This window comes from Monomorium pharaonis, chromosome 2, assembly GCF_013373865.1.
Source record: "Monomorium pharaonis isolate MP-MQ-018 chromosome 2, ASM1337386v2, whole genome shotgun sequence".
In the NCBI taxonomy this organism is placed as follows: Eukaryota; Metazoa; Arthropoda; class Insecta; order Hymenoptera; family Formicidae; genus Monomorium; species Monomorium pharaonis.
The window spans coordinates 6779214-6804728 of NC_050468.1; the positions used below are offsets into that span (position 1 = coordinate 6779214).

General features: G+C 39.2%; 1 protein-coding gene across 2 annotated transcripts in view; it reads left to right on the forward strand.

Annotated features, from left to right (window-relative positions):
* LOC105837583 overlaps positions 1 to 25515 on the forward strand; it is a 329160-nt gene that overhangs the window by 25079 nt on the left and 278566 nt on the right. For both annotated transcript variants that reach the window (XM_028194396.2, XM_028194397.2), the window contains exon 2: positions 4 to 882. In XM_028194396.2, coding sequence (XP_028050197.2) covers positions 4 to 882 — 879 coding nt within the window. The remainder of the gene's footprint in view (positions 1 to 3; positions 883 to 25515) is intronic.

Below are 25515 nucleotides of genomic sequence, written 5' to 3' on the forward strand. Positions count from 1 at the left end.
CAGGTGATACCGGCGGATCGCCGGCCGCCGGAGAAAGAAGAGACATGGACCTTGGCTACTGATCAGCAGGACTCGTGTGTCTTTTTTGACGGTGCTGTCGAATCCAAGGCAAAAGACGCACAAAATCCGGAGAAAACGCAATTGAAATCGTCGACCGCGGAAATAATATCTGTGGATGCGAGTGATAACGTGGACCACACTTTACCACGCTGCCAGGAGACCAGGAAGAGTAAGAGCAAGAAGGTGAAGAGCTACCTGAAGAAGTGCAAGGGCGCGTTGTCGAAAGGTGATGAGAGCGTCACGGAGAAGAGACGCCAGGAGAACTGCACTTCGTGGTACTTGGACGACGTTCCAACCTGTGCGAGTCAGCAGGAGGATCGTGACGAACCTCCCGAGAAGTATACGGAATTCCCCGAAGAGAGACTCGAGGGGGCGGCCCGCGATGCAGAGCCCGTCGAAGAATCCGCGCCTGAAACGCTCGAGGAGAATTTCTCGAGGGGCGAGAACCTTGAGGAGACTCCGCACGAGGCTCTCGCCAGGCTGCTGGAAGAGGATCGCAGGGTCGATCTTTGCAGAAGCAGGTCGTCTTTGTACGACGACGCCACAGACGCGAATCAGGAGCAGCCCGTCTCGGATGAGAAAACAAAGGAACCAGAGCTCCACCGTGACGAAGAGAAAAGAGATGCCGCGAACTCACTCGAGACATTGACGACGGAAGACACGAATCTGAATAAGTGCGACTCGAGCGACACGTTGATAGCAGAGGTTCCGGAAGCGACTGAAACTGTGACGGAAACTCTCAACTCGGAAGTGACGATCATTGTAAAAGAGGAGGGGAAAGAGCCTGCGGACGGAGAGTTACCAGTTCCTGCGTGCTGCGGGGTAAGTCCATTTCGAGCATCAATATTTTGAATCGGCGATTAATGCGATTTATATAGAAATAATATCTTAGTAGCAAAATTTAAAAGTTTCCATTTTTTGATTTAATTAAAAGCTCAATTCCTACCATCAAACAATATAACGCTGAGCCTCTAGGAAATCGTTTGTACGTGTACAAGCTCTTAGATTTTATTCGATAAAGTGTAGAATGAATCGGACGTCGTGTTTCGCGAGAGCGTTTGCGGGAGAACGATCGTCGGTATAAATCATGACGAAGAAAAATAAAGCGCCGTAAATCAAAGCGAAGGAAAACGCAAGTACGCCGTATTTCTTCCTATCCGTGGAAATTACGTTTTAATCATTGCTAGTAGCGCATTAAGAGCAAGAACATAAATTACGGAACGGGGAAGCCTTCCTTTGCCCATACGCGGTATATGTGTTGCAATTCGCTTTACTGCCTTGCGCGCGGTAACCATAGTTGTGGTTTGTATTCAAATGGACATTGTACGCTTCTTTTAACGTATACGTACAAGTTCTTTGACGGCGCCGCTAATGTCGACGCGAGATTATGGTCATCGAACATACGCAGCTTATCGAATATCAGGAAGATTGAACATTATTTTCAATTATTAAAGTTCTGTTATCTATTATAAATATACTGCTGATGATAATCACGAAGCAACCGCAATACAATAAAATTTATTAGCGAAAGACATTTATCGTATGTTTGTTGCGAGATGATTGTTCGCGTTATAGTTGGTATCTATAATAGGCTGTTCAGCTGTAATATTGAGTTTTTTCGTAATTGTTTTTCATTCTGCCACTTGTCTCAATATTTTTCTCTATTAAATTCTTTCTTCTGCATTTTTATGAAAACTTTTAGCTATTGTTAGCAATATTGGTTGTATTTCTTAGTCGTGTGATGTCGGCTTTATTTACTTGATCGTCACATCAAACTGATGTGGGCGATTAATGATCAGAATTTGTTTCGGTTGTCCACGTCTTGCTGGTGACAATTCGCGCGAGCAAATATGACTCAGCAAAAATATCTGATCCAGAGCGTTATTTTCCCCTAACGCTTATGACATCCTGATTGAAAGTTTAAGCATCCCAGCTTTCTCTGCACGACCTCGTCCAGAGACATGCTCCTCGCGCCTTGACTTATTCACATTCGTGCACTTATGCACATCGTATGGAATTAAAGTCTAATCCGCGTTAATGCAGTTTACATGATATAAGATATTTATATTTTTATTATTTTTATTATTATAAAATTTTTGTTAAAAATGTAATGAGACATTAAAACGTATTTAAACATTATATATTAAATTATTCACTGTTTGTATTCACATTTTCTTTTTACAGAAAATTGCCATTATGAAAAAAAAGAAACAGTTAATATTAAAAGTTTGGAATTGACCTTTTATGTTATCTGTTCGGTATTGAGATTATTTTGTTTTTAATAATAATGTTTGCATTAATAATAAAAATTTTTTATTGAATGTTCTATAAGAAACGCTGTATAAATTTACATTGATAAATATACACAATGTAAATAAAATGTCAGATAACAAAAGCATTCGATACAAGAAAAAATTTAAAAAAGTGCAGTTAGTGATATATTTAACAGTATTTATATTTAAAAACTGTTATATATAAACGTAAGTAAACATAGGCAAGAATATACGTACACAATCTCTTTTCTTGTAAAAATCTATACCTATCTTACGTCACGAATATAATTACTGGTTCGATGGTAAATATCGTCGTTTTAGACAGCGTGCCTTTCGTATAATTGGCGATTGTACGATCGACCGAATCGTAATCGCTAGTTTTTGCCGGAAGGTTCGCGAGCAAGGAAGCGCAGACTCTCTCACCCAGATACCTACATAATGCCTCTTCGCCGCGAACGGAACAGTTCGACTTCTCGGTTACACGGGTTAGCTTAGGTTCGCCGAGGTGCTTGTTAGGGCGGACCGGGCGAGCCGGAGGTGTGTATGGGAATTGCGGGTCGTGCTCATTAATTATATCAGACGTGATCTATCTGGACCACGGCTGTGGCTGCGCGGTCGCTGGAGAGTCACCACGTGCACTCCAATGCGGGCGTCGTGCACGTCGGTGGCCACGCCGTTTTGCTGGAGTCTTTCAAGAGGCAGAATCGTAACAAGTCTAACCATAGGACCTCTATAGTTAAGCTTTACATTTTACATTGCCTGATCCAGTAATGTTCTCTTCTGTTTTGTACTCTTCCTGTACACTGTGCCCTTAACAGCCGCCAACTTCCTTAATCCCCCCCGGCTTTGCTAAATGTATCAGGCTTATAGACTTACAGATTTAAGGCTAGTAAAGTGTAGAGCCATTAAGATTAATGAATCCGAGCGTTGAATTAAATTGCCATCACCATAGGTAGATTGCCATCACCTGAGAATACATTTTACGTATTAAATTTGTAATTTTATGATGCGCATATATTTGTTATAAGAAGGCAAATAGTACATTCGAGAAATCCAGCGTACCGCGCATATTCTTTTGTCTAAAGTAATGAAATGACTGTTGTACAATTTCAATTTTATCACGTATATAACTGCATAAATAACAGTTAGATCGGCACACACGATTCCGTACGTTCGAAATCGATCGTCCGGCTACAATTCAGAGTAATCAGTAATCATCTACATATAGCGGGACCCGGTTTACTAGCGCGCCTCGCGGAAGTTCCATGGGTGCGCGCGAGTTCATTCCATTTGTCTCTAGACGGCGAAGTCTCGAGGCGGTGTGTAGCGGAGCTGCGCGAGTATCAAGTGGTATCCGGGCATGGTGGTTGTGTTTACACCGGCATTAGACATTCGTCGTCGCGTCCATGAATGCGCGACGTACGTACGTACGTACGCACGCGGCGCGTATACGCACACGTACATTTACGGGGTGGAGTAAATCGGGCCGGTCGACCGGTGCCGATCGCCGCTGAAACGCTACCCGATCATCAGTCGTGAAAGTGTAGCCGCGGAAAATGATTACCCGCGCACACACCCGCTTTCCTCCGTCTTTTTGCCAATCTCTCACTCTGTTACTCTCCCTTTACTTTGTTCGTTCTGTTCCTCTCACGAGAGAGAGAGAGAGAGAGAGAAAGAGAGAGAGAGAGAGAGAGATTTTTCTTTGAGAGTCTCTCTATACGGAGTGTCTCGATAATCGCGATGTACATCTCTAATAATAGCTTCTCAAGCGTATTGAAAATTAAAAAAGCTTTTTAAAAGCTTTATCTGAGAGATCCTGTTACAATTTTTTTCATTGCTAAATATTTTGATAAGCAAACGACTGAAAAATAACTGATAATTCCTTGGTACTTACCCTTAAAGTTTAATCGGTGACATTTCAAGTATTTTTTAAGGATTTGAGAAGTCGTGGTTTTACATTGAGGGAGTTCTTTCTCTTAGTTTTATAGTCTAGTATACACTATTAATCTATGCAATAGTAAGTTTGGAGCACCCCGTATATCTGTGTCCCATTACCTTCACATCGGATTATAGATTAAACCGCACCTACAGCGTAGACGCACGGAAAACGATAAGCGGAGAATACGGCGCGCGATTTATTGTAATTGGCGGTAATGACGGTTTTACGCCGCCGCCGCCGCCACCAACCACTATACTCTTCTCGGCTGTTCTCTTCGTCAATATGTATGGTCGTAAGTCAAGAAAACCGATTGCGAACGCACGCACTTGCACTCGTATGTGATAGGTTTTAAAGTTAGAAAGGGAAGATACCGTTGCTTTTCGCATATATTCTGATAAATGTAACAAAACGACATTCGAAGAGCATGAGTAAAGTTAATGGATTATTTTATGGGTTAATTTTAAGTATATTTTTGGAATCTTTTTCGATGTTGCTTCGAAGATTGAGACAAACAAGATGATTTTTTAAATAAATTTGTTTAGGTATACCATAAAATCGTAAAGAATGTGCCTTTGCTATAGAAAATTCAAATTACTTAAATTGCATTTTCGGATATTAAATTAATTTATTAATAATTGTGTTAAGATATTAAATAAGTATTTATTACATGAAAATTGATTACATTCTGTTTCATTTATTTATTAATCCGTGATTAAAGGAGATAATATTTTTTAAGCACCTTCATGAATTTTAATAAGAAATATCTATCTCGTGAAATGAAAGGTAGCACCAAAAATTATGTTTGGTTGATCAATTATAAAATTTCACTTTTTTGATAAATTATTAATAAAATTAAGTATTAGATAATGTTTCCTTATATTTTTATTATTTTAATTCATAAATTAGTACTTTTAATTCATAAATTTAATTCATAAATGGATATTTTTAAAGGCAATATACGATTTAGAAAACTCAGGGACAATTTAGACGCTCTAAATTGTACCTTTTGCATCATGTTTGCAAAATGGTATATAATTAATTTATTATTAAGAATTAAACATTGTAGTTATAAGTACTGGAAACATTAAGCTAATATGTATTTTTAACGTTTATTTGCGTACAAATTACAGTGCCAAATGGAAAATATGTAATAAAAATAACTTAAGTGGTACGCATTTAGTAACTTTCCTTTAAGTTTATTATGGATTTTTTTCGTGCTCTTCAATTTTCTTTGTTCACTTTCTTCGATAATCCGGCATAGCGTTTGTGTTCATCTGTGAAAGATGGATCGTTTTCTCGCAGAAGAATGAGGATGAACATGAAGGGAAGAAGGAAAAAAAAGAGAAAAGAAGTAACTGTAACAAGTTTCGCAGCCTTCTTTGTCATTTCAAGATTCCTCTCATGCTTTTTTTATTAAACTTAACCTCCGACCTTATAAATCTCGTCTTCTAACCGCGAAAATTATTATCTTATAATAATTCTTTTTTCTCATCGTTTGTTACCTCACAATGTTTAATTTTACAACTTTTAATGTTAGATTTTGCAAATAAACAATTGTTTACACTGAGAGAAAAATGTCGAAGTATTGAGAACCAAATATTTCTTGTGACGTTTTCTTCGATATTTATTTGTTATTCTTTTAGTGTAATCGATCACGAAGCTATATGGACGAACTATACGCGCGACGCGTATAATATTTAAAAGATAAATTTATATGAAAATGTAAATAGTGATACGTCATTTTGTGTATAAATTTAAATCATAGAATTTTTAAAAAATAAATTTATATGTGTTTCTGAAAATCCATTGAGGCAATTTAGTCTGGGGGCCAAGAATTCATTCTAATGTTAAGCGCATTTTGCGTAAGAAATCTGATTGAACTACTTATCCACTTCCTATTCAAATCAGATTAGATTCATGATTTCCAAAAAAATCCTACAAGTTTGACCGAGTTTCTCTTTAGTTTCTTTTATTTTGACGTCCGGAGGTGTAAGGTCGCAAATAAAGAGTCGTTCTCTTATTGAACCACAGTTGGCACTCGAGATCATCGGTGCTCGCCGATGCTGCGATCGAATCGCAATGGCGCGCGAGTCTCTCAAGAGCGACAGGCCGAGCCGAGATTATTCCGCGTGACTTCCGATCGGTATATAGTTTAGCGGGCCATTCTTTCCTCCCAGTGACTTTCGCCGCAGCGCGGCGAGGCGCACGAGGAGATCGCAGAGAGCGCGCGCGCGCGCGCGCGCGCCGATGTCTTCCTGACGATCGCAGCCCGAGGCGCGACGATAATAAGGTGTCAACGTTCGCGGATCCCGGTGCATATTGGGTCCCGATGTCGGACGATTTCCGGGTTATGATCGTGCGTACCCAAAGGCTTTGCTTAGTCTCCTTGTAATTGCAGAATCATGCCGCGACAGGCGCGGACACGGGGCAAACGAATAATCGACGAACTCGCTAGAATCGAAAGGCATAGGCAATTGAACTAAGATTTCTTACGTTGTCAAAGTAAGGGACAGCACTGCCAACTCCTTTCTCCAATTAATAGATTCACAATAAAAATTTATTATTATCGAAAAATATTTTCTCTCTGTCGCCTGTACTTGCAACGCGTAAGAGTATAGAACTTGTTTTAGGAATGAATATGAATCGCCTACCGTATAATATCGAACCGCGACGGTCATTAGCGACCGGTGGGACGCGTTTACTTCTTTCCGCTTGGCGATTAGTTGCATAAGACATCCTTGCATCGCGGCAATTACGTTTTTTGAGCGATTTGCGCGGCGACGCGGGAATAACGAGAGCCAATGAACTTTCGCGAAACGGCTGCGTGCTCTCGTCATTAATATTGTCCGACTGCGGAACAGCAACATTCGATACCTACCACTTTAAACGTATACGATTACAATCCTCGCTACGGTACCCGACTACCGTTAAATATATGTTTTACACCGTGTTTGTGCCTCGGCTCGAGTTGAATCAGGGAGGCAGCGAGTGTTACGTGTTTCACATCGTGTTCAACGTGCTGCGCCGGCTAGAGCGCGGCTGGTTCGGGATCGGCTTTCAAGGTCGCAAGAGAGCTTTTCCTGCCCGACGGCGAGTTAGGGGAGAGAAGGCGGATAACTAATAATAATCAATTAAATTTCGCGGTTTGTCGTTTTCATATTCATGATACGTGTCAAAGCGACTTTGTGGCTTACCGCACGCGACTATTACAATTGATTCCGCTTGGCCGACCGCGTCTGCTTTCCGATTAACCGAGAGAGCCCGCGAATGGAATCCTACTTTATTGATGTCTCTTATCTCGCATCTTACGTCGTAGTCGCTCGCTCGTTAATCCATTAAGTTCGATTTTCACTCTATCTGTAAAGTAAACGCATATATTTTACTATATATTTCTCTAATAAGGAGAAGATAAAGTTTTCACTGACACTAACGACATTTTCTTATTTTTGAAAATGAGAAAATGTTCTTGCAATGCCCCGCGTATTTCGTGTTGCGCGCCGATCGAATTGTTCACAGACGCGCGAACCAATTCCATTCGTTATTGCCGCCGCACGATTCCAAAAGGAGGACGTGTCGCTCGCGCCAGAGTCGGGGACGTTTCTCTCAGGTCAAGCGACAGCACGATCCATCGATTTCCGGGCGGCGTCGCGGTCTCAGGCGGGATCGAAAACTGATCGGTTCGCCCGTTAGCGCCCCTGCTCTGACAGATGAGAATCGTTCGGGACGTGTTCAGCGAGAGAAAGTGATTTGACGGCGGATGTCTCTCGTCGTAGAGCGGATCTCTCGTGATAGTCGTGATACGACGATATCTTCCAAGCAACATCGGAACTCGCATACGCGAACGCCGCCGCCGCCGCGTGTCACTGCTGCGCGTCGAGCGGGTCACGTTTCCGGTAATTAATGGCTCGCGTCATCGCCGAGGTTGGGGCGAACGGTTACATCTGTCGGATGGATTGTTCGTTGTTGCATGCGGACCTCCGTTGGGAGCGAATTGTGAGGAAATGGCCCGAGTGATACAAGAGCTCCATTCGTTCTCTCGGCAGAGATTTCCCTCGTGAGAAACTTGGAATGGAGATCGTAAAATCTCCAACTCGAGACAACTAGCATTTTAAAATTCAATCACACGTGTAATAATTTCTTTATTTCCTTTTTTTGAATAAAGTAAGTCATTGTAATACACAATGTGACATTATTGGAATATGAGACATTTTTCTCTGTCGGTTAAGTTGATCATGCGATTATTATTACAAATATTGATTATTGATTACAGATTATTGATTTGAAGAAAAGAAAGTTATAATTGTAAATGTGTAAGTATAGGTGTAGAACGAGCTGGACTATTAGAGTTAATTTCTATCTGCGACTGAGGATGACTTATTGTTAGTAAAGTCGAAACGTCTCGTATTTTTGTTTATATGAATCTTTTCATTTTATTGAGTAAATTATATTTTTTTAAATATTAGACCCAAATCTAGCTTGTTTTAAACCTAATATATTTACATATTTATTGCTTTGTATATTTGAGCTTAAAAATTATTATAATTATAATTATGATGAAGTTTAGAATAATCAATTCTAATTTGTTTATATTAGTATAATTTATTAATTACTTGTTTACATTCTCAGAATTATAAAAGCAGTGTGTTCTACATGAATATGCATCTAGGTAAAACAGGAAAAGGGAGGGGGAGGGATAACCTTGGTTTGTTACTTACTCTAATTCGAGCCGGCAAGTCTTTGTAGTATGTGGTGTATTATATATCACACGTTCCGAAAGACTGCAGTATCGATTAATGTCCGGTGATAAGACATTTTCTCAAGTTTGCGCGTGTTTCACAATGAGGAATCGCTTGCTCCGTATTTAGGACAAACCTTGCATGATTCTCTGTTTCCAAGTTCCGCACGCGTGCAACGTGCTTGGCCTATATTCCAGTGCTACGGTGCATACATTACGAGTGATCGATCGCCTTGTATTGCGGGTGTTTCACTGGTAAACTACGTTAACTTTATAATTCTACTGCATAATGATAATCGTGTTATTTTTTTATTAACATCCACTTATATAATGGAGCTAGTTAATTATTTCTAGCTCTCTTACAAAGAAACCTACTTGTCGTCGAATTGTGTCATGAAACACGTAATGTATTAAGTTAAAGATATTTTTAAAAATACGTATGTATCTAAAAGAGCAATCTCTTAATCGAAATCGGTGTATTATCCAATGAAAAATAATGAATATTCTAAGGGTTGATTGTTTCAATTTCTTGGTAAACTTATCCATCAGATAAATATATGTTCGTCTTTATTTATTTAAGAAAAGAAATAAAGATAGACATGTGCTTACCTGGTAGGTAAGTTTACCAAGAAGTTGTAACAACCGACCCTTAGTCTTGTAACCACGTTAATCAATAATACGCATTACTTTTCAGTGATAATACACTGATTCCGATTTATGATAGAATATGATATTGTATTCATTTTTTATTCAATTTAGAAGTCTTTCCTCTAAAGAAAGACAAATAGTTAATTGGCGAAAATTTATACGTTTCTAATGAAATATCCTGTATACGCATGACAAATTGGAGAGAGAGAGAGAGAGTATAGGAGAGAAATTATTAATTATATTAATTATAAGAAAATAATTTTTAATCCACCCACAGTGTCCATAGCAATTGTGTTCCAGCAATTTCACTGATTGGAATCACAGTTCTAAACTTGTTGAAGCATCGCGCGTGAAAGTCTCGATCGACCGCCGATCGCGAGTGTCAATGTCGGTATCATGTCAATGGCGTCGTTCGTGCGGCATCGGTAAAATCACGGGCTCGGCCCTTGCACGCGGGCATTAGGTAATAGCCGGTCATTATTGGCGTGACGTGAGTGTCCCCGGGGGTCGCGCCCGCCAGCGTCGGTTGTATGTAAGAGACGCTGCTGCAACCGCGTGCGCCACGTTTTTTCTCTTCTTTTTCGCCGGTGTGAGGCTCACACCCAGAGCCCCTGCGACCCACATCCCACGCTTGGAGCACACGTCGAGGCTCCTCTTCCGCCACGAAGATGACATTTTCCACATCGTAGCCACGTCCCTAGACACCATCGCTCGATACGAGCACGACAGAGGATCGTGCGCCGGTTCCGCGTGCTCTCGCGTGTACCGCACGTACCGTGTATACGGTTTTGCGCACTATCTCCGTATGACAAATTTATAGCGCTCACTCCGCCGTTATGATTGAAGTTCACGGGACGTAACCCGATGGAGAAGCGTCCGGTAACGACATCGCGGAAAGACGCGCGGCGCGCCGCTATTGTGCTGCTAAGGAAAGTGGAACGGTGTATTTAACTCCGTGATACAAAGGGTTGCCGATATTCAACAATGATCAACGGATAGGACAGGACTTTAATTTTGTTAAGAAATTTTACAAAAAGGATGAACACGCGACGTTCCTTAGGAATTGAAACGTTTCTCGTCGAAATGTTCTTTCTTGTAAATTCTTTTACAAAAATGTTTAATTTAGAAACCTTTATAGGCGATTTACAACTTATTAATATGTTTAACATATTACGGTCGGTTAGTAGTAATGTATTAATATTGTTAATTTAGAAACTTGATTTTTTATTTTTTACATATTTTAAAGTAAATAAGAGTAAAAGAAAGAAAGGGTTTACTTGACTTTTTTCTCGGATCTAAGATACCCTTGTAAGATATGCTTGCCTTTTTTTACGCTCGTGAGAGGTAGAAAGTACCTGGCAGCAAGTTGATCGCACCTTAGCGGTTTCTTTGGTAAAGAAAGCCGAACGTGCGGTCGAGGCGCGAAGGGTCGCTCGAAAGTCCGCGGAGGTGGTGGACGAAGGAGAAGATGAGCAACGGGAAGATGGGAAAGGAATAAGACGACGAGGAAGAGGGATCGTTGCCGCGTTAGCAACGCTTGTAGTCCGTCAAGCATCGCGACGCTGGATGTCTCTCTTCATTAAAGTTCGTTCTGGCGTCCTGGTGTGTCGGAACGTTCACCTGGACGGCTCAATCGAGTTCTGGAATGACGGGAAGATATCACATCCACCTCCCGCATCATCGTCTTCATCCAGCTACTAGCGGATCCTCTCATCTAGGCGCAAAAGCTCCCGATCGTTGGCGTTCTTGGAGGTCATGTTGGTATCTGGCACCGCAATTAAAGGTCATCTCTCGAGTCGCGGAGAAACGCTATGCTAGCAACAAGGCTTAGGCTTGATTCTTAAAATTCTCGAGTATTACGTTAAGTTTTCCTCTGCGATTTGACCTTTATCTTGTCAGTTCATCGATCAAATCAGAATTAAAAAGTAATAGTATCAGTGATACATCTTAATTGATTATTTTATTAATAATTGGCACTTTGTGGTATACGTTTTATTTTGTTAAATTTTTTAATTACACAGATTTTTAGAAATATTTTAAGAGACCTTTAATAAAAAAAAAAAAAAAAGTAAAAACTTAATTGTATAGATTATAAATTTTTATTTTAGAAAAATATTTATTATTTAACTATTAAAATATAATAGTGAATATGTTTCGGAATAAAAATCTTATTGATGCGTGGTCAACTTTTAAATATTTATCTTCTTTGGTTTTCTCTGTTTGCTTTTAAATTGCCGAGTAAACATTCTCGGGTTGTTAAGAGCTCATTGAATAGATTTCCGCGTTGATATACGGTATGTAACAGTCTGGTGAGTCAGGGCTGATGATGAAATGGGAACTAAGTTGCGATGCGACATATAAGTAGGCATACGATACCATTCGGATCGTCAAATGAATAGCAAGAGAAAGTAATTGTTAGCAGAAAACCTACGCATTTCTATTTTTTTTTTCGATTCCATGCATGCCACTTGTTGCTCAATATTCATACTTATCATAATCGCATAACAATTGCGTTATGTAAATACATGTACGAGCGATTTTAATTGACGATTTTTTATAGGAGATAAAGTATGCCGTATACTAGTCCAAACATATTTATAAAATTAAATTTAATATTGTATAGTAATTGATGATCTATAAGATTTAGATTCTATTAGTAATTTTTCATTTAATTTTATATTACATAAAATGATTTTAAAGTTATATAAAATGAAGGATTATATGATGCAATTGATATTTGATTTTTTATACTTAATCTATTTAATTTGTATAAATTTTTAATTTATTTTCCGTCGTTCGATAATCGTTTACACTTATTCTGATAATCGACGTATTCTACATCTTTACTAAACTATCTCTATTATAGACATAGAATGATTGATAGAATGTACGTTTATATTTGATTAATAATTTACTACCAAATATTTTCAATGTTATGTGAAAACTACACACACCCCACGTAGATTAAAAGCTACTATATAAAACGCGATATCTAAAAATAGAAATGAAATTTAATCGTTATTATGAACTTTATATGAAATTCATGTGAGATTTCCTGATATTAATTTCAATCCAGACTTTGATCGTTCTTACCAGGTGTAATAATATGTCAGTTGGCCATGATCGTCTTTTTAGAATGAAGGGGTTAAACGAGATACGACAGGAGCGCGACCGTTGTAATTTCATGATTCATCGACAGTAGTCGGCCGGTAGATGCACGGTTGGATTCCATATAGGTGATTACTTTGCGAGGTATGATATCGCTTCGACTGTAAATGTCTTCGAAGAGCTATACTTTATCGTAGAGGCATGTGGGCGCTAATATGGCGAGAAATACATCGAATATATTCATATGTGAAAGGCGAACATAATTATGCTTGACGTTCTCTAGCTCTACATGCTGCAATTAGTTTCATTTTAAATAGATAAAAACAATATCGTGAACTTACAGAATTGTAATATTAAGTATTAATTTCACAGTATTTGCATCTTGGTAAGAGATGTCATTAAGTCGAGTGTAAATATGCGCAAGTTCCAGGGTTTTTGAGATCAATTTTAATTAAAATTTTTTGTAGAGGAAGAGAGTCGTTGTGGAGTTAATCTTGTTTGCTCCAAGTAGAATATTTGTAACGCAAAGAAATTTGATCAATGTGTATTTTTTTTTCTTTTACTAACATTTACTTTCAAAGACTGACTCATTCCAGAAATGACAATGAAAATGCGATTGTTCTAGTCGACCTATTTGGAATTCGCATACTAATATGCGTTCTAAAACGTTGTTCTCGCCTTTCGTTTCTTCTGCGCTCGCTCTTATTTGCATGGTATTAGCTCCTTAAGGGGGTATACCAAGACGAAGAGGAAAAACGAGTATGCGGCACCCACCCACGCCGCTGGCTCTATATCAGTTGAGTTTCGTTGCAAAAGGCACCGCGTCGTCGATCCCTCGAAAAAGCATATATGACAGAACACGCTCACTGTGCTGTCCGATGGAGCAACACGCGCGACAGTCCCGTGTACGTTTAACGTTAAATGCGGTTGTCTGATTCTCGTTGCCGTGAGCAATCCCCCGTATTAGTCAAGCAAATGTCAGACTCGGACAGCAACGTTTAACGCGGTGAAAACACGGATCTGCTCGACGCACCTTTAGTGTCTTATTAGTTATTATATTAATCTGTATTTAAAATGCTCAATCATATGAGGCAACAAATTTCTATATACGGCGTGCCCGTATTTGCTTTTTTTTTTCTCTTGTTGATAATCGCAGGATTATGGTTTCACCGATCTCGAATTAACGATGTATAGCCCAACGTGATCCCGCGCGCTGACGCGCCGCGAGCGAAAAGCTCTGCGGTGCGATCGCCGACATTGACGAAATCAATCGCATCTAGGTGTTTAACGGCCGCCATAAATCAGGACTTAATCGCATACTAATCGCGCGCGGCGTCCGCAGGGGTGAGAGTGGATTCTCGCTTTCATACGAGGTGAGATCTCGCGGCTTCTTTTCTCTCGAAGTCGATTGGCCGTTTGCACCGCCGAAGTCATTAGCGACGACAGGTTCATATAGCGCCGTCGGCCGCGTTGAGAATTATAAATTCCAGAGTGAAACTACACAGTTGGCACCGTATGAAAGGACGGGAGGGAAGCGCATATTCCCCTTCGCGAGAAGATGTTTCTATTCTCACGCGTCTCCGACGTTTCTTCGTTTATTTCGCTCCTCAACGTACAATATAACTCAACCTGGAGTCACTCGCCAGCGTAATGTGTTCCATTACTCAATTTTACCGAGATCGACGCGCGATTATCGTGCCGATCCTTAACGCGCTGCTACCGGTTATCGCGATACGAAATATTACTGTCACGAGGAGGTCAGCTCGTAGCCTTAAAAGACGACGCGCAAGAATGATTACTTCACTTTATTATTAGGTAGTAGTAGTAACAAGAAATTACGTTGTTGCGCATCACATACAAAGAAATGTCAACGGTTGCATATTATTTTTTTTAACGCGCATATCATTGACTCACATTTCCTTAAATGTCTGGTATGTAAAATTGTATATTTTTAAATATTCTTCCTGACATAATTTCCCTTCTCCGATTTTAAGGGCGTTGATTAATTGCGCCTTTAAAACTACACACACGCTGATAGGCGCGCTCAGACTTCGAGATATGCCGCATGGGTGGTGGTCTCGCTTAATTATTCGCGCGAATGAGCTCTCTTGAGCTATACGAAGCTGTACGAATCCATTCCTCTTTCGTGGTATGCTCGTGTCCGCGTTACCAGGTGTAATATGTCGTAAATGGGCGCGCCGACAGCGAAAGAGAGAAGAAAAAAAAAAGGAGAGAAAGGGCGAGCCTGGCAAATGAATTGAAATTCCGATTGAGCGATTGTCATCCTCTTGTTTCTGTCGCGAGGCGTAACGAACGCGGAGTGACGTCATTTTTTCGTACGACACTTTTGTATGTCTCCGTATAGAGAGGCCTGCTTTGCTTAGAAATGATGACTGATGTCATTGTAATTGTAAATGCACGCGTCAAAAAAAAAAAAAAAAAAAGGAAAGAAGAAAAAGAAGTAGAGAAGCGAAGTCTCTCTGACTCTGACTTTCTACTGCGTGCATAATTGCTTATTGAGAAAAAAGAGGGACAAGGCAATACGAATATTTTACAGAGTAACAATCAAAATACAATTCATAACAATGTTATCTATCAGGGAAGCTAATAACGTCTCAATCTTAATACAAGGATGTGAGATAAATGCAATGGTACAAAATATTTTTAACATGTTTTCCATTAGTAAAAATAATATTGAAAAGATATCGCGATTAGAATCATCGATGGTGTTAACTTTCTCGTCGACGCGGAAGCGTTTGGACAGGGAAAGTTGTAATGTGCGGTTGATGAATTTCTTGTGTTGAATTTTGATCTAGACGATCGAGATTGTCAAGGAAAAGTAATTTGACTTCATCAAAGGTATCTTGCCACACACAATAATGATTGTTGCTCTTATGACAAAACAATCCTAATGAAAGATGATCTTTCTGTCGCAATTGAGTATCGTGATTCACTCATAAGTATAAATTTTGTAAGATGAAACTAGAGGCGCATTACTATGATTATCGGGAGATTATTGCTAATCATTGTTGCCATTTTTTGTTCTTCTGTGGAAGTTAGCCTAATATTCTAGCGATCGGCAGTCACGTTTTAGGCCTAATCGCACCTAAAATCTGAATCACGATTATTGTCGCAACTGTCCATGGATATTAGTAACCGGTAATTTAACGTTGCACTCTGTAGCCTGATGAGGTTTTGCGGTGAAATCTGATTAATTCGCTTGAGAAAACGAAGAGGTTTTGCTACAAACTGTCCCGTTTTTATTTTCAGCTGGGTTCATGTTCTTTATTATTTAGTTTAAGAAACAGTAAATTATTATAAAATCAATATCTTTGACTTGTGTATTACTTAGGGAAAGGTTAGATTTTGTCTCCAGCAAATGAATTTGCGATTAATATGCTATGAATCCATATTAGATTTTTTTGTATGTATGATATATTCATTACTATCTGTGCGTATCTAACTGAAAATTAGATATGTTACATATAACGTGTATAAAGAATATATCTTATATAGTTAACATACATACACAGAAAAAAAATGTAATACAGCCAATAACATATGTGATTGCGGGCTGCCAACTACATAAAATACTCAATACAATAATATTTGCTATTAATGCAAGTACAATGTTGATACTGCAATAGCATATATTATTGTATTGAGTATTTTTTTAATTGGCAGCCCGCAATAACATATCTTATTGAATACATTACATTTTTTTTTCAGTGTATACAAATATCATACATTTACAGTTCTTTGTTGGCATTATAATAACTTTCAAATTTATTAATACTTACTTTTTTTCGTTACTAATTGATACTTTACATTTATTTAACGCTATTGCTAATTTTTAACGTATATATACTTTATACTCCACACATTTTTGCAATCTGGACGACTTTTGGTAGTCTTCTGTTTTTCTGCTGGACCACTTCGTACAGATTCATAATAATTCCCATCGCGACTGTCGACGTTTACGAAGGGCAGCGACCTTTCCGCTTCCACTCCGTCCCATGAACGGCGTAGAATCGGTGGACAAATATTTGCAGTATCGTCGCTGCCAGAAGCGTGTACGGTTGGTTCAGGGTTAATAAAAGCAGCCGGAGTAAGCGGAAAAAGCCGAGAAGATAGAAAGAAGCGGGGGGGAGGGGAGAGCGAGAAGCAGAGAGAGAGAGAGAGAGAGAGAGAGAAAGAGAGAGATGAGAGGGAGAGCGGACGGGCGAACACGGTGCACTCGCCTCTCATGCCACTCAAGAGGTGGTTGCTCCTGTGGTCGATCGGTACGAGCACGAGACTCGAGTTTCCACCTACGAGTCGCCAGGAGGGACGTTTCCGTGCGCCGCGCTGAGCCGAGCCGAGCCGGTCCGCGCCGGTAGAAGAGGGATTTCATTCCGCGTGCTGTTCCGTTTGAAGAGCTGCCCGCCGCTCGCGCGCGCGCCGAGGGATTCATCCTCTCCTTCATGTACGAGAGTAGATCCTTCGTGATCATCGTGCCAAGCGCGCGCGAGGCCGTGGCCGAGGTGAAAGTCTCTCCCTTTTCTCTTCTTTTAAGCGGAGAAGTTTACTTTGCCTTCCCCGGTACGGGTGAGGTAGCCAGAGTAATCTGCTCGCCGAAAATAGTGACGCTTAACGGAATTCTCGTCTCTTCCCGTTTTTGCACTTTTCTCGACATAAACTTTTCGTATATACTTTGTACCCGGTATACATGTACTTCAGTTTTTATTCATCACTCTTATCTGCTTATCGTTAGGGTGCAGAAATGAGAAGTGATAATGCTATTTGCGTGATGGTAATTGATATATTTCTCTATACCACAGACTCAACGTGGAATGAAATAAATTCTACGAGTTAAAAGAGTGTCGTGATAAGAGCAAGTACAGTTTTTAATGTTGACGACTCGTATGCACAGGTCTTAATCATAGACTTTGTCGCGCAATTTCATACGATCGTTTCTTTCAGTTAAATTTGTTTTGCAACACGGCCCGTCATTGTCGCGGTAGAATTTTCTGTTAGGTAACTGTGGTGCGGTGCGCTTGGTTCCCGGTTAATCGGCGCGGTTTCGAAAACAACGCGATTTAAGGGAATTGGGAGATTATCGTGGCGTTGGTGTAACGAAATCGACTTTCCGGCGAGGCGTGGACGAGGGCAAGCTCGTTCGCATGCAAAGTGCCGTTCGCGTTACAGTTGGATAACACGAACGGCAATTATTCGTGACTCATTCGATTAGTATTTATTAGTACTAATTAGTATACTACGTACGAACACACTCTCCTCTCGTCGCCGACGCTTTCTTTCGATGTTCTTCATACCGCGTACCGTATAAGTCGTCGATTTTCACACGAATCGCACTAACAAATGAAACAAATAAACAGAGCGCGCTCGTCGGCATCGCGAAACACACGTGGTCAAATCACTGTCATTAAGTCTCGCGAGATACTTCTTTCCGCGGAGAACGGGTTTCCACCCGGCCGAGAATGTCAATCCAATTTCGCGCGAATAACTTCCTGAATTTTTCGAACAGTCGAGAGAGAGAGAATTGAACGACAAGGGGATTTATAAATGAACGTCTCGTGCGATCTGTCACATCTCCATTATTATCATTCGTTATTCGACATTATTTGACTTTCCCCTATTTATTTTAAAGTACATATGCAGGTGGACGAGTATACATGAGCACTTTGCCGCTACTGTGGAATTACTTTCGAAATAAAGATGAAAAAGCAATCGTGAATTCAGGTTCTTGATATTTTTCAAGATTTGAACGTGGAGATTCTTCATCATTCTTTCTTATTTAACATACTTTCTTGCGTATGTTTTTTGGACTCTGGTTTTCGGCTTTGCCACCAAGAAGAGAATATCCACTATTATTGTCGACTCGAAACAGGTCGTTGCCGATCAATATTGTCAAATGTTAATTAGCAAAACATCCGACTAAAGAAAAGAGTGAGAAAGAGGGGGAGAAAGAGAGAAAAGAAGACCCTGGTGGTCGCTTAAATTACTATTTCTGGGCACGTTTAATGGGCACGTTTGCGGGCAAAAACTTTCCGAAAGTAATTTTAATTTGAGGGTAAATTTATTTCGCACGCACACTCACCCACGTGGACACTCACCTACGCGGGTACCGAAGAAATGATCTTTAGGTCGCTGCGCGCCACTGACGCGCGAGATTGTTTCTTCTATTCTTTAGCATCACGCGATTTAGCGTGTAACACAAATTAAGCGTGCAATTATAGGAATTAAAGCGTCTACTCGCATTAGTTCTCTCGGTCTCTCATACCTTTCTTCCTACCCTCCTACGAATATATCATGTGTGCATGCCGGTATATCGTTTTATGGCAATTCGCAAACTATTTCAAAGTTCTGCTTTTATTTTTAATAGCTTCGTAGTTTTTGATTAGTCAAGCAAATAGTTGTGACTCATATTAAACGAGATTTTATCAGGATAAACTGACAGACTGATGAATTTCTTCTTTGTTTTTTTTTTCTCGTTAGATTTTAAGAGACGACTACAGAGACGAGAAGTAGAATCTGTCTCGAAGGACAGGATTGCGGCACCGAGCCTAGGCAGATTTCGAATTTAAAGCTGAATGAACAATTTAAAGCAAAATGGGATCTGGTCGCGCGCGCGCGCGCGCGGCGGTGCCGCGCACGATTACCTTCCCTTTCGTGCGGCGGTTAAACGGCGGCGTTTGTAATAGCGGCCTCGTCGCTCCTAGCGCCAGCCGGAGTCACAAAGGGTATGGGAGCGACACACCCACCGGATGCATTTTATACACACATCGCTCTCGTAGGTAACCCACGGTGACGTCATCGTTCTATATACAGGGTACCGTGGCAGCCGTGACCCGTCGCCGCGACCCGCGTGTGGCAGCGACTAATCTTTCGTCGCGCGAGCGCTATTACGAGAAGGTAACTCACGGATTTCTCGGTTTCGCTAATAACGGTGCTTGCGCACGATGACATTTCCTCGTGATTTAATACTGGGATTAATTAATTGATTTCTTCCTCGAAGCACGGATTTCTCGCAGGAAAGACGGATGAGAAAATATAACGCTTCTCTCTTGGGAAGAAGGAACACATTTTTGTGATATCTTTTCTTAACGCTGTTAGCTATCTTTCGTAATTCTATCTTTGAAAGAGATTTATTTTCTACGAGATACAGATAATACGCAATGTGCAATGTTTAATTTTTGGTATGAACTCTCAGAAGAAGATGCATCTAAATATAATTATAGCGCAAACTGCACGTGCGTTTTGTTTCGGCGTGATTGTGATTTTCTGTATTGCTTGATAATGATTAATGTATGTGTCAGAAACTTCGATGCGGTTGATGCACTCTAGACAATGTCCTCAAGCAATTCGATCGCAGCGAGTGACTACGGTGTATTCCGGATTATAAAAGCGCTCGATATGCTACTTTGTTCTTCACTATATGTAAAAACAAAAGTTGGGGTGAAATTTCAAGCGGTAAAAATTTGTAATAAAAACTTTATTGAGCCACATTATATGACATGAAAACTAAAAATATAAAAGGGATATATAAAAGGGACTATATATGTTTGTAGGCGAGGCAATAGCGTTTCCTGTAACAAAGTTCAATCTTTATAAATAACGAGTTACATTATTTGATATTTTATCTACGATCTACGAAGCTTTAACGTATCTCACTGTAATCCGAATCACAATTTCTCAAGGTAAGGTACCTGTACTCACTATGGCCCCTCTATTAACTTTGGAGATTTTTGTAATTTACATTTTTTTGTTTTTTACAGTTACAGTTAGAATACTTCGAATTGTTGGAAATCGCGAAAAAATTGCGAATACGTTAATCGTTAAATTCCAATCCGAGAAATGATCCTATCAAGCCGCTTATCTACCTTCGTGATTACGCGGCATTAGGCTGATTTTTAATTGGTAGAACGTTGAAAAAGTTCTGAGAGGCGTTCACATATCACGGGGTACGCTCGTACGGAGAGAGAATGTTGCTACGACCGGGAACGTGACGGACAGACACGTGGTGCTTTTTAAACGGGCGTAAACGGTCTTCTTATAGATATGCACGCGGATAGCGTAACGCGTGTCACGCGTCTAATCACGACGTGTACATGCGCAGAAACGATTTGCAACTTTATTAAGCCAAGTGAGGCACCGCTCCGTCCCGCTAAACCGCCGCTGCTTTCCACGTGCGCGGATTGATTAATGCCCGTTTCCATGCTGCGTACCTCTCCCGGCTTCTTCTCTTTCCCTTCTTTTCCTCCGTCTCTCTCTCTCCCGCGAGTCTTGGCCTCCCTTTCGCGAACTTCCCCCCCCCTCTCTCTCTTTCTCTCTGTCTAACGGCTCGCAACGGTGGTCCGTTGCATTATCGTAGCTCCGAACAGAGCGTAGCATTGATGGATATTGCGGTTGCTTCTGGTGTATTGTGTAACGGCGCGCGGCCGCTTCGCTTCCGATAGGTTTCCCCCGTATCCGTGCTGCTATTTAATTAATGATGGCCGACCCCTCGCGTATTTTTCGATAATTATCGGGACGTCGCGTCGCGGCGCGTATACCGTGCGCTCGCGGGAATACATGGCTTGTCTGTATGGGCGGTCGACAGACACGGTCGAGAAAATATTACCGAGAGCTGCCCCACGCCAGGCGGTTCTTAATATTTCGTAACTCGCGTGTACTACTTTCTTAATCTTCGACGAATCTTTGGATACGTAAAGTACGCATGGTTTCGCGTTGCGAATTAATTTAGTGCGTTCGAAGGGGCGTAATAATGATATGGCGCATAAGGAGTTTATATACGTATAATCCGATACAATCTGATTTGTAATATTCTAACAAAGGGAACTTTCGTGTCATGCAATGAAAGATTCAAATGTATCCCCTATAATGCGCCTTACGAAAAAAATATTGAAAAGCTCTTTTTCTCTCTAAGGCGTGTATTTGAACAACAAATCCTTCGTGATGGATAAATGGGATGGGTACGCAAAACGATGGGAAACTCGGAAGCTGACTAAACAAGTGAACGCGCTATAAACGTGTGCCTGAGACGAATTTGACATGCGTCTGGGTTAATTTGAAATTCGACACGCGTAATGTAATGGGGAACTGAGAGACTTGATCAATATTCTAGGGAGAATAGTCACGGACCCTTTTGCAGACTAAATACGCTTAACTACGTTAAAATTTAATCAACTGTCGCATTACCATTTATTTTAGCATTATTCCCAGAAATCTGCTTGACAGTATAAGCACATATATAAAATAAGACACATATAAAATTTTAGATTAATTAATGCTTAATCTTTTTCATCTTTTTCTATTATTATTATATGCGTCTTTTATATTTTCAATTGTTGCTTTTTATTATTCTGAATTTTATGCTGAATATTATTTGATGAATCGTACATGTGAATTTAATTACGTAAAAAAATCTTTAGTTTTTATTTTTATTACACTTGCGCGATGTAAGAAAAAATATAAAGTATAAATAAATAAAAATTAATTACAAATTTTCAACAAATCCAAGTAATTTTTATTTATATTTTTTGTATTTATATTATTTTTTTTTGAGATTTTTAAAACTTATTTTTTATGTGATTTTTACAAGACTTCAATTGGCACATATTATTTTAGTCTCCCCCTTTTCACATTCCCGATCTCTAAAATATTCTTGGCTAAAATTCTGTATAGCTTTGCGGCTGTGAAACAAGAGTCTGTCGATCAAAATGCAAATTACTGCCCGCGATGAGCTCACGAGCAGTGGCGCTATTATACAAGGCGGGCTACTAAACAAAGAGCTAATCAAGACCTACCTTGGTGTAAAAGCGTGATTCTAATTTCACGGACGGGACGTTTTGCTTTCATCGCGTTAACTCAAGTGCATACAAAAAGTAGGGAACGAATCTGTCTTTTCTGACATAGTGCGGAAAGATGCATTTTAGTTATTGAATTCATTAATTCTTGGTGTCTTTCATGTTTTTTCTCAACGCGTTATATCAAAATTAAAATGCATAAAAACTTATAGATTTGTGAGGGATATTTATCGATATGCAACTAATTATAGAAACATTGATAAAAATAATTAAAAAAGTATAAAAAAATTTTTAATTACACTTAAAAATATATATTTAAATATATTTTTTGAATAGTTGTTTTCATTGTTGTGCAAAAATATTAAGATATTTTTTATATTTTTGTAACTTTGATAAATCACATGTGTTTATTTATTAATGCTTAAAATGGATTTTTACGTTTACTTTCTAGAAGTTTTTTAAAGAGTGGTTTCAGAATGGATTTTTAATAGATTTATCATAGATTTAATTAATAATAATAAAAGTAAAATTTATCTAAAATTACGATTATTACTTTTATAATATAATTTCTCAACATACGATTTTTTAATAATTTATAGAAATTTATAAGTACGTATTTTAATATTTTATAAAATTTTAGATTTATTCTACTATAGTAGTCTATTTTTCTGAGTGAGTTCTTTCTGAGAAAAGACATAAGACGTTAAATCCTTTTTTCATTCCTTGTAGTCCTTTTCTAGTTGTAGACCATTTCGCATTAATACTCGAGCACGCGAATACACGACAGTAAATTACAGTTTGTCTATTCACACGAATAAATACTTTAATAAACAACATGTGCCCAAAAGGTAGACGATTAAAACCACCGTCACGTGAATCGCGGTTAATTTATATGCGGACTCAGACGGCGCGCGGCGTCCGTTTTCATCCCTACGAATCCCCTGCGGGAGATGCGCGCCTCCCCTAACGAGTCCTTTATGCACAATGCCGACTTACCCTTTTCCCATAAATTTTGGGTGGTCAAATATTGGTACTGACTCGTGTCGGCCTATTATTATGATCGGCACACCCCGTGGGATGGCACTACGTGACAGAACAAGAATTATCGATAGTACTTCCCGAAGTAATTATAATTCAGATAGTGATCTTTTTTAATTCATGGTATAATATGAAATAATATAATATTATTTGTTACTGCTAAATTATTATTTATTTTTTGTTCTTTAAATACATAATAATTTTAATTTGAAGAATATTTTTTGATCTGTTTGATCGAACGATAAATTTTATGCTAAATTGTATAAATTTATTAATATTTAAAATAAAATTTTTTATATTAAAAATGTGATGTATCAACTATTGTATATTACAAAGTAACTCAGAAAATTATTAATGCATCATTTATTCATAGATTGCGTAACCAATTTTGAGCAAATGTTTAAAAAAAATTTCTTTTTTGCCATTTTTTGAATAATAGTTTTTAATAATAATTTTTATAATAATTTAGATGGAATTCGGAATAAAATTTTGCCGAAGTAAATTCCATTTAAATAATAAAAAAAAAAACAGCACTGTGTACAGACTATTATAGTCTGTACACTGTAATTGCACTTTTTGTACTACGACTGTGTCGTACATACTCGCCACATCCGGTTTCGCTTTCGATCACCCAGATCCCACGTGAAGCCCTTTGCGGCGGTGTGCGTTTCTCCGAAAAGACAAGTCTCTCGCGCGCTCTCAACACTTCGCCGATCGTGTTGTGGTCTACCATCCGCACGCACCATGAGGGCGGAAATACGTGGGCGATCGGGCGCACGTAGAATGGTTACACCGCGCGTCGTTTTCCCCCCGTTTCTCGTATGCCCTCGCTAAACCTCAATGTTTATGCGCTCCGCGGTGGTGATGCAGCTCGATATAATGCACCCACATCGGACGTAAGACGACACAGCCACTTGTCCGCGTTGGTATTTGAAACTCGATGGGAAAGCCGGGGAGATTGCGCCAATGGTGCAATATCGACGTTTCGCGAAAGATACCGGTGTCACTTTTATCGGAGGTATGCGTAGAACTGGTTGCTCAAATTGGAATTTCGTTGAAAACATGTATCTATTTACGGAGATCTAGATTGTGGCGACGTTATGTCGATCTTATCGAATTGACATGGATTTGGGAAACTCGGGAAGTTAAAGAAAACTTTTATAACAATAGAAATTTTAAAAGTATGTAAATGTATTGCAAATATATAATGTTAGATAAGGTTGAAGATAATTTTTAGAGTATACGACATGGAAAAAAGAGATTTTACTTCTTCAAATTACTTCTTTAAATCAAATAATTAAAGAGTTGATTTAATAATGGAATAAATTGTGAAATAATTTTCCGAGAAGAGAGAGAAAGAAAAGCTCAGAGAAAAATTTCTTTATATAAGCAGTTTGTTATTTTAAAAGCGTTCGCTAAGAATTTGTAACAAATTATTGTTACGTTATAAATATGCCGCAGTAGTTTTTAAAATTCTATTGGTTTATTTCATGTTTGCTTTGATAAGACTGACGTAGCCAGATTTAGATTTTGAAGAGGGCTAAAAAATATTTTTACATCTTTGATGCAAAAACGGGATTAACATTTATATTAAACATTATAAATTTTTTTAAACCCATGAACAAAAAATCTAACATTAAGTCTCTAACTTACCTGAGACAGGAAAAATAGGAATTATAGAAATTATTATACTTTATCGCGGAATGCAACTTCGAAATTTAAATTTAGATTCCCTCAACAGATATTCATTTTCTATTGGGACTTGTAGTCATCAACGTAAAGTATTGAGGGGGAGGGGAGCGCAAGTCCTCATATCCCTATCTTGTCTATTGATTGGTTAAAGCTACGTAAGCGCTATACGCAGCTGATACGATTTTGCACAGATGCGCTTCAAGAATAATATTCTAA